Source organism: Numida meleagris, chromosome 1, assembly GCF_002078875.1.
Source record: "Numida meleagris isolate 19003 breed g44 Domestic line chromosome 1, NumMel1.0, whole genome shotgun sequence".
Classification (NCBI taxonomy): Eukaryota; Metazoa; Chordata; class Aves; order Galliformes; family Numididae; genus Numida; species Numida meleagris.
In genome coordinates this window covers 73,782,965-73,799,363 of record NC_034409.1, presented here as the reverse complement: position 1 = coordinate 73,799,363, position 16,399 = coordinate 73,782,965, and the positions used below count along the sequence as shown (strand labels likewise).

The window sequence follows — 16,399 nt, the reverse complement described above, 5'->3', positions numbered from 1 at the left end:
TTCAATTGAAAAGCCGCGGGGCGTTGGGGGGGGGGGGACGACGGGACGGTGGTGGCGGGCGGGGTTCGGCGCTGACCTGGCTGTCAGTTCTGCGCATGTGCGGGTGTGGTTCCTGCCGGCTGAGGGAGCGCAGTGCAGCGGCCAGTCAGCGGGCAGTGTGCTGTGCCTTAGGCCAATGGCGCGGGACTTCAGTAACGAGTTCCGTTGTCAAGGGTAGCGGTGAGGCCCTATAGTAACGGTGGGGCTGAGGATGGAGGGCGCGGGGAGCCGATGTGCGCTCGGTGGGGCCCGGTGAGTGGGGCGAGGCGGGCGGGAAGCGGTCTGCGGCGGGGCCCGTCCCAGCCTGACCCTGCACCTCGGTGGGGTCGGCCCGATGCGATGGGTGCGGTGCGGTGCGCTGCCGCGTTTCTCGACCCAGTTCCAGCTTCCGGCGGGTGGGCGCGGCTTTGGTTGAGGCAGCGTCTCCGGGAGCAAAACCACTGTGAACGTTTTTTGATTTGTTACCCTGCACTTCTATTTGTAATTAAGCTTTTGGAATGTGAAAACCGTAGCAAACTCTTAGGCCACTGCGTGGAAAAAAAGGAACAACTGAAGAGAACTGAACTGACGTAATAGGAAAAGCATGTTAGTTTGGAAGAGAGTTTTTGGAAAGAGATTATGCCTGTGGTGTTTGAATATCTGAAACTCCAAATTACTGGAAGTTCAATGTGAGGGTCCAGTGAAAATAGATTTTCATAATTAACGTGATTAGTGAAGTGATTGTGAAAATGCAGGAAAAAACTGTTCTGTGCCTCTGATGTTTGGATAGGTGATTTAAAAGCCAGTAAAGAGGGAAAGAAATCTGTAGCTGCTAAGTTATGATAAAGCCCATGTAGAACAAAACCAGTATTTGTTTATGAAACAGACTTCACAGTTTTCATTGGGGAGTGAAAAAAGGCAATAGAATTTGATGGCATCCTATGATCTCTTGAGTCAACCAAACATGCTGTGAAACACTGAAGTCAGCATAAAGAAGAAATCTAAAGCAAGGTCTGTATACCAGTTCTGGGATGAGTTTTTGTTCTTTAAAACAACTAATGGCTGCATGCCCATTCATTTTGTGGCATAGATATTAGATTTTAAATTTTGACAGAATTGAAGCTACAGGAAAAGATGCTGCTTTTCTGTTAACAGTTGTGATACTACAATTTCTTTCTGCTAGGGAACTTGTTTCGCATTCTGTTACAGATGCTTCACAGAAATAGCCTAACAGTAATGCAAGTTCATCTGCGAGCTGCTTCTCCCATAACCCTAGTTTCTTAAACTATTTCCTTAACTTTCTTAGTCTCAATGATTCTAGTAAGAACACTAGAATACATAAACCTAAATAAATGTACGTTGTTTCTAAGTAGATGTTTAAGGCCTTTTGTAGAGTCTAAGAAAGCTGTATGTGAGAACCAGTTGGCCAATATTTTTTTCTTACAGAAATGAAATACCCTTGCTATTCAGCAATATGTAAGATATATTAAGACATAAATAACTTTATTTGATGGATAGGCAGCTGAGATCTTGGGTTGGGCCATTTCTAAACAGGCCCTAATACAATGGTAATGTGTTAACTTCACCACCAGTGCTGTCTTTCCTTTAAGATGGCTGTAATTAAAGTAGCTAGAGTTTATTTTGAAGTTTGATTGACTTTCATCTAGATATGATGTGTCTTAGTGCTTTATAAAATAATGTTGATAGTGTTATTTCATTGTTTTGATAAGTGCTATGCCTTCCCTTTCCATTTGGGAAAGTCTGAAGTTAACAATGTTGGATAAGGTAGAGACGTTCAGATGACTTCACCCTAAAATCATTGTAAGCATTTAAAATATTGTGAAGGGAATTTAGCTCTTATCACAAAATCATATAATAGAATGGCTTAAGTTGGAAGGAACCTTAGAGATCGTTTAATTCCAACCCTCCTGCCACAGGCAGAGTTGCCAACCTCTAGGTCAGGCTGCACAGGGCCCCATCCAACCTGGCCTTGAATGCCTCCAGGGATGGGGTATCCACAGCTTCTCTGGGTGACCTGTTTCAGTGCCTCACCACTCTCTGATAAGTTTTCTGCCTAATGTCCAACCTAAATTTTCCCTTTTTTAGTTTAAAGCCATTACCGCTTGTTCTATCACTATCAGACCATGTAAAAAGTTGTTTATTGTTTCCCCTCCTGTTTATAAGCTTCCTTCAAGTACTGGAAGGCCATAGTGAGGTGTCCCCAGAGCCTTCTGTTCTCCAGACTTTCTTCATAGGGGAGTTGCTCCAGCCCTCTGCTAATCTTCATGGCTCTCCTCTGGACCTGCTACAACAGCTCTGCACCTTTCTTGTGCTGGGGGTCTGAGGCATGGATGCAGTACTGTGGGTGGGGCCTCACAAGGATGGAGTAGAGGAGGACAATCATGTCCCTTGCCATGCTGGCCACCCCTCTGTTGATGCAGCTGAAGATACAGTTGGCTTTCTAGGCTGCAAGAGCATGCTGTTGGTTTGCGTGCAGTCCTTGTGGACCAGGTCCTGCTCAGGAGCTGCTCTGAATGACTTCTCCCTGTCTATACGCTACACATGTCAAAGATTACACTAATGCAAGTGCAACACCTTGCACCATTTCACATTTGGAAGACCTTAGTATAGGTTGTTGGGAGTGTTGGGCTTGACTATTTTGTATATATGCATGTAAACTGTAATTTAATACAAGATATTAAAGTCTGAGCCTTAACCAAAAAAAATTATCTAAATGAGCTACATTTGTAACTGTGGAATCATTTGAGTTAGAAGAGACCTTTAAAGGTCATCCAGTCCAACTCCCCTGCAGTGAACAGCGACATCTGCAGCTCGATCAGATTGCTTAGAGCCCTGTCCAGCCTGACCTTGAATGTCTCCGGGGACGGGGCATCCACCACTTCTGGGCAACCTGTTCCTGTGCTTCACTACCCTTACTGTAAAAACAAACAAAAAAAACCTTGTTTATACCTAGTCTAAATCTCTTCTCTTTTAGTTTGAAAGCATTTCCCCTTGTTCTTTAACCACAGACTATGCTAAAGAGTATGTCCCCTTCTGAAAGGCCACTGTCAGATCTCCCCAGAGCCTTCTCTTTTCTGTACTGAACAGCCCCAGCTCTCTCAAACTCCTCATCACTGAGGAGGCATTCCATCCCTTGGATCATTTTTGTGCCGTTCCTCCAGACACTCCAACGGGCTCATCTACGTCCTGTACTGAAGATTCCACATCTGGATGTAGTACTCCAAGTGAGGTCTCACCAGCTCAGAGTAAAGGGGCAGGATCACTTCCCTTGCCCTGCTAACCATGCTTCTTTGGTTGCAGTCCAGGATGCTATTGGCTTTCTGAGCTGTGAAGGCACATTGCTGGCTCATGTCTAGCTTGCCATCTGCCAGTATCCCCAAGTCCTTTTTGCTCCATTGTTTTGTCCGCAGCTTGTATTGATAGTGGGAGTTGCCATGATCCAGGTGCAAGACCTTGTGTTTGAATTTGCTGAACCTCATGAGGTTCTCCTGGGCCCACTGCTTGAGCCTGTCTGGGTCTCTGTGGACAGCATCCTGTCCCTCAGGCATGTTGACTACAATGCACAGCTTGGTGTTATCCACAATCTTGCTCAGGGTGCGCTCAATCCCCCTGTCATTGTCCTTGATGAAGATACTAAAGAGCATTGGTCCCAGTACTGACTCTGAGGGACACCACTTGTCACTGATTTCTATCTGGCCATTGATCCATTGACCACCACACACTGCGTACGATCTTGCAACCAGTTCCTCATCCACTGAATCATCCACCCATCAAATCCATATTTTTCTGATTTAGATAAAAGGTTGTAATGGGAGACTGTGTCAAAGGCATTACTGAAGTAGAGATGGTATCAGTGGCTCTTTCCTTGTCCATTGATGCAGTTACGCCATCATAGAATCACCAAGGTTGGAAGACCTCCAAGATCATCCAGTCCAACCATCCACCTACCACCAATATTTTCCCACTAAACCATATCCCTTAGTACAACATCTAAATATATCTTTAACACCTACAGGGATGGTGATTCAACCACCCCCGTGGACAGTCTATTCCAGCACCTGACTGCCCTTTCAGAGAACACATTTTTCCTAATATCCAGCGGGAACCTCCCATGGTGCAACTTGAGGCCATTCCCTCTAGTCCTATCACTAGTTATGCTGGAGAAGAGGCTGACCCCCACCTCGCCACAATCTCCTTTCAGTAGTTGTAGAGAGCTGTAAGGTCTCTCCTGGGACTCCTCCAGACTAAATGACCCCAGTTCCCTCAGCTGCTTCTCATGAGACTTGTGCTCCTGACCCCTCATGAACTTCATTGCTCTTCTCTGGACACACTCCAAGGCCTCGATGTCTTTTTTGTAGTGACAGTCCCCAAACTGAACATAGTTCTTGAGGTGTGTCCTGGCCAGTGCTGAGTACAAAAAAAAAAAGCATAAAAGGTCACTAACTTTGTCAGGCAGGACTTGTCCTTAGTGAAGCCATGCTGATTGCCTGATATCGCTTCCTTCTCTTCCGTTTTCCTTAGCATAGCTTCCAGGATGCTCTGTTCCGTGATCTTTCACTGCATAGAGGTGAGGCTGACAGGTCTGCGCTGGACCTACCTCTAGGCCTGGCTCCACTTCCCGTGACCAAGTGCGCAGGCGCAGGGCTGCTAGTCAGTGCTGTTGTGGGGCTCTTGCCAGAGGTGAGTGACGAGATGAGACGTGGCGAGGCAAGGCCGTGGCAACGCCTGGAGGGCCCAGTCTGCTCTGGGGAATGTGTCGCCTGCTTCGCTGCCTCCCACTGGACAGTGGAGGGCCAAGCGGCAATGGCCTGGCAGTGCCATGTGCCTGCATATCACCATGATCATGCACTAGGTACCGACAGTGGCTGTGAACCCCAGGGAGAACTGCTTCTCCATGGAGAGCCTGCGTGCCCAGCCCTTCACAGCATATGCATCAGAATGTGATATCAGAATGTTGTATTAGGGACTGACTTTGAAAGGTTACTGAGAATCTCTGGAGCAAAACATGGGAACATTCAAGTGGGATGTGTGGACTGTTCAGTATAACAGGGGAAGATTGCATTTTTAGTCTTTAATATTTTTTAATTTTAATTTAATATTGTATAAATGTGACCGAGATGTATTCCTAGAAGAGAATATTTTTTGTGATTGCAGTTTGGTGCTGCTATTGGCAGCGTGTGAGAAATAACTCAAATGATTTTTTGGAGACCGGATCTCTTGTGAAAAAGTTTTAATTCGCGATTGCATTGGCGGGCGTCCTGCAAGCAGGAGCGCACAGCCAAAAACACATCACAGCCTTATATCCCCTATCCCCCAATGTCAAGAATTTGTCCTGTTTCCCCGTTGATTGAGTACTCCAGGTTTACAATCTATACGATGCTTGCTATAGTATTTACAGCCTGATTCCACCAACCTTTGCTCTCTCTCTCCTAATTCGTTACCTCCTGTTTATCGTGTCTGTCCCATCCATTTTCCCAGTCTTTACAGTTGAGCCTCTCACTATCTGTTTATTTGTTTATCCAGGCGTATCCTAGCTGGTATGCAAGGCTGGGAAAAAATGAACACAATTTTAACTCTTACAGGTGTGAATGAAGAAGTGATGCCCTCATTTCCTATGATGTAGACAGCAGTGGCAAGATAGGGAAAAAGTAGCAAAACCATGCTCTTGACACAAAATTTGCCAGATAAAACTTGAAATGGACTTGGTAACTGCAGGTGTTAGAACAATTAAAGTCTTCATAAAATTGCAGGTTACTTGAATTGTCTCTTCAGTTTATAGTAAGTTCTTTTCTCTTACATTTTAGGTTACTGATGACCTGTCCTTATAAAGACTATGGTTATCTTTTTCTTCTCCTGCATTTTTTTAAACCACTGTTGATATTAGCATCTGTAGGAGGGAGAAGTGCCATGATCTGACATTAGAGAAGGTATGACTGGTATAAATTATTTCTGATCAAAGTCTTGGTGCAACTGTTATATGATATGCCAATATAGTAACCATACAGGTTAACGTAGATGCACACATAGATATGTGTACAGACTGGGGGACAAGAGGGTGAAGAACAGACCCATGGAAAGGGATCTGGGGTTTCTGGTTGGTGGCAAATTGAATCTGAGTCAGCAGTGTGCCCTGGCAGCCAAAAAAGCCATCCATATCCTGGAGTGCATCAGGCCCACCACTGCCTGCTGGTCGAGGGAAGGGATTCTTTAATTCTGCTCAGCACTGGTGTGGCCTCACCTTGAACATTGTGTGCAGGTTTGGGTGCCAAAATGTGAGGACTTAAAACTCTCCAAGGGTGTCCAAAGGAGGGCTGTGAAGATTGAAAAAGGTCTAGAGCAGGCATATCTGGCCTGCGGGCCGCATGCGGCCCAGCTCAGTTTGCACTGTGGCCGTCTACTCCTGCTGCCACATCATCATGGTGGCAGCTCTGCCCCATCGAGCGGCCAGGCCTGGCCTGGCCCCGGGGCACAGGGAGGGCACAATGCAGTGCTGACAAATAATATGGCACTGTGCTTAATTTGCAAGGAAATAGTGTCAGATTTCAAAGATTAGAATTTGAAAAGACATTATATGCAGAAACATGCTGCCAAATTAGATGCATATCAAGGAATGCTTCATAAAGACAAAATAATGGAACTGAAAAAGGTCTGTCACCTCAACAAAACATTTTCAAAAAAGTTAAAACTCACATGAACTCTGTTATAAAAGCTAGTCATGTGAGAGCAAATCTGATTGCAAAGAAATCAAAACTATTTCCTGATGGTAGGTTTGTTAAGTGATAGATGGAAAGCATGGCATATATAATGTGTCCTGATTAAAAAAACAAACGAACAAACAGATTTTTCTAAAATCAGTTTGTCTCACCAGACTATAGCCAGGTGAGGTGAAGAAAAAGGAAAATCTGTCAAAGAAGATTTGGAGAATAAAGCTGCAAATTTCAAATTTTATGCTTTGGCGATAGATGAAAGTACTGATGCTGCAGATATAGCTCTACTTGCTATTTTTGTTAGAGATATTGATAACAAATATAATGTCACTGAAGAAATGACTTCTTTGATGCCATTGAAAGACAGAACTAAATCTCTTCATTTGTATGAAGCAATAAAAAAAAATACATTAAAGCAATTTTCTTTAACCTTCGTCAACATATCTGGTATAGCTACTGATGGTGCCCCAGTGGTAGGTGGTAAAAAAGAGGGACTTATAAAATTAATAGAAGATGATGCAGTTACTACTGGTAACTCACGTTTGATGAAATATCACTGCATCAGACATCAAGAAAATGTATGTGCAAAAGCTTTGACAGTGGATAATGTCATGCAAATCATCATCAAAACTGTGAATTTCATAAAGCCTAAGGTACTCAATCATCACCAATTCTAGAAGTTACTTAAAAGTATGGATGCTGATTATGGAGTTGTCATTTACTTTTTTGAATGAAGGAGTCGTAATTCAGAGTAAAATGCTAAAAAGACTTTGCAAAGTGAAATCGAGTCCTTTATGGAATCAAAAGGAGAATTTGTGCCAAAACATGAAGATTAAAAATGGCTCGCAGATTTAGCATTTTTGCTGGATTTGGCCACTCATTTGAATGAGTTAAACGCGTGTCTTCAAGGTGAAAATCAACTTCTCTGTGCTATGTTTCAGACAATATTAGTGTTTGAAATGAAACTAAAATTATGGCAAGCTCAAGTTATGTCAAATGATTTCATACATTTTGATACATTGCCTAAAACAGTTCTGTGAACAGTGAAAAATATGCAGCTGTGCTTTCCATTTTGATAAAGAAATTTGAGATTGGATTTCATGATGTCAAGAAAATTTTTTTTGTATATTTGCAAGTGCATTTTCAATCAACATAAATACATTACTTGCAGATTTTCACATTAAATGTATAGAGTTGCAATCGGACATTCAACTGAAAAAAAAAAGATCATGTCTCTTTACCAGACTTTCATAAGCCCTCTCTTAACAAAGAAGAATATCCCTTGCTTCACAGTCGTGCCTCATTCACTTTTTGGTGGTACATACATTTGTGAATAATTATTGTCAAGGATGAAACACAGGAAGAGTAACATTTCATCAAAAATCTCTGATGAACACCTGGAGAATTCACTAGGAATGGCAAGCACTGGCATTCGTAGAATCATAGAATGGCCTGGATTGAAAAGGACCTCAAAGATCATCTAGTTTCAACCCCCCTGCCATGGGCAGGGTCGCCAACCACTAAACCAGGCTGCCCAGAGCCACAACCAGCCTTGCCTTGAATGCCTCCACAGATGGGGCATCCACAACCTCTCTGGGCAACCTGTTCCAGGGCATCACCACCCTCTGTGTGAAAAACTTCCTCCTAATATCTAACCTAAATCTCCTCTGTCTTATTTTAAAACCATTCCCCCTTGTTCTGTCACTATCAACCCAGGTATACAGTCATTCCCCCTCCTGTTTATACGCTCCCTTCAAGTACCGGAAGGCCACAGTGAGGTCTCCTCAGAGCCTTCTCTTCTCCAAACTAAAGTAGCCCAGTTCCCTCAACCTCTCTTCATAGGAGAGGTGCTCCAGCCCTCTGATCATCTTGGTGGCCTCCTCTGGACCTGTTCCAAGAGCTCCACGTCCTTCTTGTGCTGGGGGCCCCAGGCCTGGATGCAGTACTCCAGATGGGGCCTCGCAAGAGCTAAGTAGAGGGGGACAATCAACTCCCTCTCCCTGCTGGCCACCCTTTTTTTACTGAAGCCCAGGATATAGTTGGCCTTCCAGGCTGCAAGTGCACACTGCTGGTTTATGTCCATCCTGTCACTTTTAACTGAGAAAAGAGACCAACTTGGTCTCTTTTAGGAAGCTGCACCTACTTGGTGCAGCTTCCTTTCAAGTAGTTTTAGAGAGCTATGAGATCTCCCCTCAAGCATCCTCTTCCAAACTAAACAGCCCCAGTTCCCTCAGTCACTCCTTATAACTCTTTGTTTTCTAGTCTGTTCAGCAGCTTTGTTGCTCTTCTCTGCACAGGCTCAAGCAACTCAATATCCATCTTGTAGTGAGGGACCCAAACTGAGCATGATATTTGAGGTATGGTCTCACCAGTGCTGAATACAAAGGGACACTTACTTGCCTACTTCTGTTGGCCACACTATTTCTGATGAAGGCCAGGATGCTGTTGGCCTTGTTAGCCACCTGGGCATAGTGCTGGCTTATGTCCAGTTGGCTGTTAACCAGCAACTGCAGATCTCTTTCTGCTAGCTTTCTGCCACTATGTGGGATTGTTATGACCCCAGTGTAGCAGCCAGCATTCAGCCTTCTTGAATTCCATACAGTTGGACATAGCTCATTGATTTAACCTATCTAGATCCCTCTGCCAAATTTTCCTACCCCCAAACAGATCAACAGTCCTACCTAACTTGGTGTCATCTGTAAACACAGCCTTCAATGCTGTTGGACACCTTTGTGGTGAGGGTATGTAGTTGGCTCATGTTCAGCTGGTCAAACAAGACAGTAATTAAGCTATTTCTGAAAAAGGAATAATATATGCTTTAGTCTTTGTTTCACCATAATTAAGCTTTTCTTCCATCCTTGATTTTTCAGTGTTGTTTTTAATATCACATTCCTGTTCGTGCTACAATCTCCTGCCACATTAGTTTTTTTTTCCTATTTCAAAGTGTGTTTATGTGGATATGAAAGTGCAAACGATATTCCATTGCATTCAGAGATCATAATTTTATTCTATGCTTTCATGAATACCCTTCTGAAACTGAAGATAGATAGAGGTGATTCTTTTGAATGACTATTTCACCTTTCCTGTATCATTTACCCTATAATATAATTTGAATGTCTCTATTAAGAAGCAAAAGTTTGTCTCCCTAGTCAAAAACTGGATGGACAGCTGGGCTCAGAGAGTTATAGTGAATGGAGTTAAATCCAGCTGGCAACTGATCGCTAGTGGTGTTCTTCAGGGTTCAGTATTGGTGCCAGTCCTGTTTAATATCTGTATTGATGATTTGGTCAAGGGGATTGAAGGCTCCCTCAGTAAGATTGCAGATGACACCATGTTAGGAAGGAAACGTTGATCTGCTTGAGTGTAGGAGCATTCTACAGAGGGATCCGGATAGGCTGTATCGACAGGCTGAGGCCAGTTGTATGAGCTTTAACAAGATCAAGTGCCAAGTCCTGCACTTTGGTCACAATAACCCCATGTATCATCACAGGCTTGGGGCACAGTGACTGCAAAGCTGCATGGAGGAAAAGGATCTGGGGATGTTAGTTGACAGCCAGCTGAGCATGAGCCAGCAGTGTGCCCAGATGGCCGAGAAGGCTAATAGCGTCCCATCTTCTACGAGAATTAGAATAGCCACTGGGACTAGGGAAGTGATCATCCCCCTGTACTTTGCACTGGTGAGGCTGCACCTCGAGTGCTGTGTTCAGTTTTGTGCCCCTCACTACAAGAAAGACTGGAGTGTGTCCAAAGAAGGGCGATGAAGCTGATTAAAGGTCTGGAATGAGGAACAGCTGAGGGTACCGTGACTGTTCTAGAGAAGAGGAGACTCAGGGGAAACCTTATCACTCTCTACTTCTGCCTGAAAGGAGGTTGTAGCAAAATGGGAGTTGATCTCTTCTCCCAAGTAACTAGGACTAGAACGTCAAGTTGCATGATCACGGCCTAAACTAATGTCAAGAGCCTGACCCAGCAACTTCGGCCTGAATGTAGTGCCACTCTGTTGTCCTGTTGTTTCATGTCAAGGTGGTGCTGCACCAAGACAAAAACATGGGACAGCACTCACAGATGTGGTTCCATGGCTCTAGGCTTAAGTAAAAGAAGTGTAACCAACTCTTGTGGGACCCAGGGGAGGCCTTCCTTGCTCTTTCATGAAGTAGGCCACACGTAGCTTATCAGACTAACCCCATACAGCAGAAGCAGTACGCACTGTAGCAATTAAGTAACAATATCAACAGAGTCCAGATGCTAGCAGAGTGTAAAAACGGTGCAGGGACCGCTATTGAGTGGGATCCCCTCTCAGCTGGACTGAGACCCCCAGAGCACATGCACCGACATCTGGACCAACCGTCGAACATCAGATCGTATTACCCTCCCTAACAATATCTAGAAATCTCCTTTCTTGCCAGGGGATTTGGCTATGGCCCTTTCTCAAGGAATTCGGTCAAATACCATGCCTTGGGGGAATGGGCAGACTCCATTACATGGCAGTTCATGGGTGTGGCGTGTACTTCTGGGGTTTCCACGAGCTACCTAACAGTTTTGTGGGGGAGCCAGGGATGCACATCATGTTCCACATGCGCCCTTCCACTTCAGCACATTATTTGTTGTATGCTTTGCGAAGACTGTTTGTTTGTTAGTGTATGTTTGGAATTGTTATCTGTTGAGCATTTGCTAACTGAGAGTGTAATTGCTTAAGGACATTATATTAAATAAATTTATAGTTAGCCACCTGAGTTGTGGTTAGTGAAGTGTGTTAACTGAACTCTGTGCGACACCACTGTCCATAAGGCAGGGAATGGTGCGCAATACAAAATCTGTGTGACACTGCTGACCATAGTGCATGACAGGGTTGCAAACAACTTTTGCCTGTATTATGTAAGTATGGACAACATGGTGTTGCAAAGATAGCTTTGTATTAAATACACCATTCTCTTTACATTAGCTAACAAAATTAATTATTAATCTGTTCATAATTTGTAGCAAAAGCTTCTTCTATAGCACCGGTATCTGAGTTTATTTTTTTAAAAGTTCCTTTCTTCAGCATGATATTCCTATTTCTCTGAGTTGGGGCATCTGTTTAGCTATGAAAATGACAAAACATACACATATATTTGTGTATGTATGAAAAATATATACATATTCCAGCCTTTGGTATTTTTTGTTGTTGTTTTGTTTTTGCATTTTGATATAGTTCTGGTACATTTAACTTCAAAGTACCCAATAATTCCACAACAGAGTTCAATTTTTTTAACTTAGAGGCAGGTAGGAATAGAAGTTCTCTGTTGAGAGAGAAATGGAATATAAAGTATTAGGAAATTTGGGACCTTTCTGGAGAAAAATGCTGTTATTTTATTGTGCCTTTCATGTAAAGTAAAGGAAGTAGTGGAAATCACTGAAAAGCACAAAAAATTATATTTCCTTCTCTCATGTCATAGTTTCTTTTAAGACTGAGGTGGTGTCTGCTTCTGTCAGCAAGTCTGACTGCGTTACTCCATAGTAGTAGTTTTTAATAATATTAAGCCTTAATTAAATACTGTTGTTTTCTCTTGAAAATCCATGTCTCTGTGAGATATCTGGATGGTTAATTTGTCACATTTTTAAATATAAATTTTATTTGGATTCTGAATTTGTTTAGTTTTGTACTTAGGTGATTATCCATTATGCAGCTTTATTAGGAGAGCTAGGGGATTCCACTAAATGTAGCAGGGGGTAAACGAGGGGGTTTAGTATGAACACCAAAGTGCCATACTGGTGTGGTTGGGCTTGTTGCAGGATGAGATCTCTCATTCCTGCTGAAAATTTCATCAGATCAGGACTTTCAAAGGCATCCTCATAGATTGCCTCTTTCGTACCTAACTCCCTAATATAGTTTTGTAAGTGTCAATGGTTTACAGGCTGCTTTGGCCCGGTTCCGTGACTAATGGGGCAGAGGGGGACCCACGGACCCATGCCCCAGGAAGGGGGAAAAAGTGAAAAGGGGAGAAAGGGTAGGGAGAAGGGTCTAAAAACCAAACAGCGGCAATGATCTGAGGAGGAAAGTTAATTTATTAAATATGATATCATAATGCAAGATAACACAGTTTAATACAATATAATTGGAATTGAGGCTAATAAATAAGGGAGAGAGTGTCCAAAACAAAGACCTTACTCTAATGCTGAAGGTGAGGTGGCTAGGGAGCACATACCGCAGAGACAAGCAGTAAAAGGGAAAAAGGGACATCTTGTGACTTGTGAGTAGTTTTATCTTCCCCACTAAACGGAAACAGAACATTGAAAGTCTTTTGGGATATGTCGTTCTTCTTCTCTTCTGAGAACCAGGTACCTGGAAATATTGGCAGTCCATGGAACTGAAGCGTTAAGACCTTATTGCTCTCTTCCAATACCTGAAAGGTGATTGCAGTGAGAGCGGGGCTGGTCTCTTCTCACTGGTGACAGGTGACAGGACAAGGGGAAATGGCCTCAAGTTGCACGAGGGGAGGTTTAGGTTGGATATCAGGAAAAACTTCTTTACAGAAAGGGTTGTTAAGCACTGGAACAGGCTCCCCAGGGAGGTGGTTGAGTCACCATCCCTGAACGTGTTTAAAAACCGTTTGGATCTGGTGCTCAGGGACATTATTTAGTGGTGGGTTGGTAGAAGTAGAGTAGTATGGTTAGGTTGCGGTTGGACTTGATGATCTGGAAGGTCTTTTCCAACCTGAGCAATTCTATGATTCTATGATTCTATGATGTTATGTTGTGGAATACTGACAACAAAAATCATAAAACCATGACAGTAAGTTTTTGTCTTTAAAACTTGTCTTTAAAAGTATATCGTTTTTATTTGGCCATGTTATTCAGCATGCAGCCATCAGCCATTGAATGAATGAATGATTTTCTTCATGATGTTGGACTGTCGCGTATAGTTTTTGCCTGAGGGCAGGGTGAGTAGTAATGGATGCCAGTTTTGAAATTTCTGGTCCGTTTACTACAACACTTTCTGCCTCCATGTCCCACTGGTATGCTTTCTCTTTTTTTTTTTTGTATAAACCGCTGCACTAGATCATGAATTCAGCTGCCATGTATGGGTGTGCTGTTGTATGTAATGTAGTCTGGGTGGGGGGGTCACTGGTTTAGGGGTACCCCTACCAGCCTATCTTGCATCTTTTTTGTTTTTTGTGTCATGGTAGGTCAGATCTCAAAGGGATCTGGCTCAAGTGGACCTTTTGGTTTTTTCATCTACCAAATCTAGGTGGTACAGACCCACTTGTTTGGGGGTCTTGGTAGTTTCTAATAATATATTTCTGACTTTTTTTAGGGGCATGGTCAGATTTGTTTTTTCCCCAGTTAGTATGGCAACTTGTTGTTCGAGTCTTTCAACTTGGTCGCGTAGTAATTGATTCTCATTTTCCAGTGTTATTTGGTGTGCCCAGTCAATTCAAGGCCATTAACAGTGGCCTTGCCACAGTGGATTCAGCCAGCTGTCATTCTTTTGTAACCAGTATATCTTTACTGAGGCCATGAAGATATTCCACCATGCAGGTTGAGGACTTATAAACATTGCTCCCGTCATGCAAGGGGCTCTATTTTTCTGTCGCTGTGGCAATCCCATAATACAGGGATGCTAGAAATCTCAGAATATGCCCTGGCAACGTTTTGTCTAGAGGGATAGTTTTTTCCCAACCGATACATCCAATTGTACTCTTTAGGAATGCTGTTTTTAGCATTCTCCTTTTCAGAAGGATTAGAATGAAATACCTTTAGGAAGTTGATGCCTTCCTGGCTTGCCAATAATGTATGGCAAAAGAAGGTGATGATAGTGCCTTCTAATGGGATACAGGCACTATGGAGCAATAACAGGTAACAAGGAAAACTGTCTGCTGCTGCAGCTGCTCCTCCCACCCTTCCAACAACCAGGGACAGCTCAAAAGGAGTGTAATCTATATCTAGAGAAATGCTGTTCCCTCAGCTGCTAACCCTTAAATGAGGATGAGGAGGGGTAGAGCCTGGATCCACCCCTTCCAGTCATTCAGGTGTATTGCTTGCACCTGAGCTCCCTGGGTTAGCCATACCTTCTTACCTGGTGCTCAACCACTGGTTTAGGCTGTGACCTGGCAATTCTGCTGCTCATAGGTATGTCCAAAGAGTATGGAGACTGTCAACGGTTTACGGGCATTTGGCCCAGTTCTGTGATGAATGGGACGGGGGACCCACAGACCCACGCCCCGGGAAAAGGGAAAAAGGGTAAGGAGATGGCCCTGAGAGCAAAGAACTGCGGCAACAATCTGAGGAGAAACAAACTAATTTACTAAGTAAGATATCGGAATGCAAAACAACGCACTATAATACAATATAATTACAATTTAAACTGATAAATCCAATACAGAGAGAAAGAATGTCCAAAGTCAAGGTAGGCCTTACTCTACTACCAACGATAAGACGGCTGAGGAGCAAGGTGCTGCCAAGACGAGAGACGGGTGGAAAGAAGGGCCGAGGTCTCATGATCTGCAAGTTTTTATCTTTTCCCTCTGGCCAGAAATGGTAACAGAGGAGCAAAGTACCCTGGGGAATTTAGTAGTCCTTCTCTTCTGAGAACCAGGTACATACACTACATGATGTTATGATGTGGAGTACCAATAACCAAAAATCATAAAACCATGACAGAGACGTACTCTGTGTTCAGTCAGTCTGTTAGGAGGATTTGCATTAGGTGTGTTTAACTGTGTTAGCATACTGCTTGCATTTCTTAGTGATGAGCTGGAGAGTGACTCTTACGTAGCCTTTCTCTATAAGTTTTGCAACAACACTAGCTTCGCTGTGGTGGGTATAAAAAGGTGGGAAGTAGGGGGAAAGAAAAAACTTTTGATTGGTTTATACGTTATGATTTTCTAATGTGCTGGAAGACAAGTTGCAGGTAGAGTAAATAAAAATTGTCTTAACAGTTTTAGCTTCTGTTTACAGCATCAAAGTGTTCTTGAGTTTATTTTTTTTTCTTCTTATTTTGTTCCATTTTTAATGGAGAGGTTTGTTGCCAGCTATAAGGTGATTTTACTCTGTTTAACAGTAAATTGTAAAAGATAATACTCTTGTTTTCTAAAGCTTTGTGAACTTTTAAAATCTTTATGCGTTTTAACCACCTTTGAGTCTCAAGAAGTTGAAGCATTATGTAGTCTGCATGATGATTCTGCAACTTTATTCAACTGTGCGTAGAAAATAAAAAGTAAGTGATGTTAATTGAGAATATCCACAATACATATCCCAATATTTCGGTATTTTATCATTTAGAGGTAAAACAAAAACTTGAAGCTTTATTTCCAGAGGTGGCATTGAGTTGGTTTTTAGTTGTTGTTGTTTGTTGGATTTCCTGAGGAAGACGCATGAATTACTGGGAGTTTATTTTTTGTTAGGAAAAGCAATGGAAATACAGGCAGTATTTTGTATTGACACAGTACAACTTTATAGCTTTTTAATTATTTAAGAATCTGTACATAAGCCCATAAGAATTGAGGAGAGCTACACTGATTGATTTATAACAAACTCTTTGTAGCAGTTAACAAAAATTTATCAATTTCTTAAGTCTGCGGGCATGTAAAAATAAGGAGAATTTGTTAGTTGTACTGCTTTTTTTTTTTTTATATAATGAATACTTTAACTGGAGTTTTCAGCCATTTCTCTGG

General features: G+C 42.8%; 1 protein-coding gene across 15 annotated transcripts in view; it reads left to right on the top strand.

Moving 5' to 3' along the window:
- Positions 1-16,399, top strand: part of TULP3 (tubby like protein 3) — a 37,860-nt gene that overhangs the window by 377 nt on the left and 21,084 nt on the right. For 3 of the 15 annotated variants that reach the window (XM_021394148.1, XM_021394141.1, XM_021394109.1), the window contains exon 1: positions 92-291. The exons of 2 other annotated variants lie outside the window; for them this stretch is intronic. Coding sequence is in view for 2 of the 13 variants with exons in the window: in XM_021394012.1 (XP_021249687.1) it covers positions 251-291 (41 nt within the window). In the remaining 11 variants the exon portion in view is untranslated. Of the gene's footprint in view, positions 1-82; positions 292-4,560; positions 4,720-5,843; positions 5,967-14,754; positions 14,856-16,399 lie in introns of those variants that run through there. 10 more of the 15 variants (XM_021394014.1, XM_021394077.1, XM_021394034.1 and 7 more) reach the window with 10 other exon arrangements.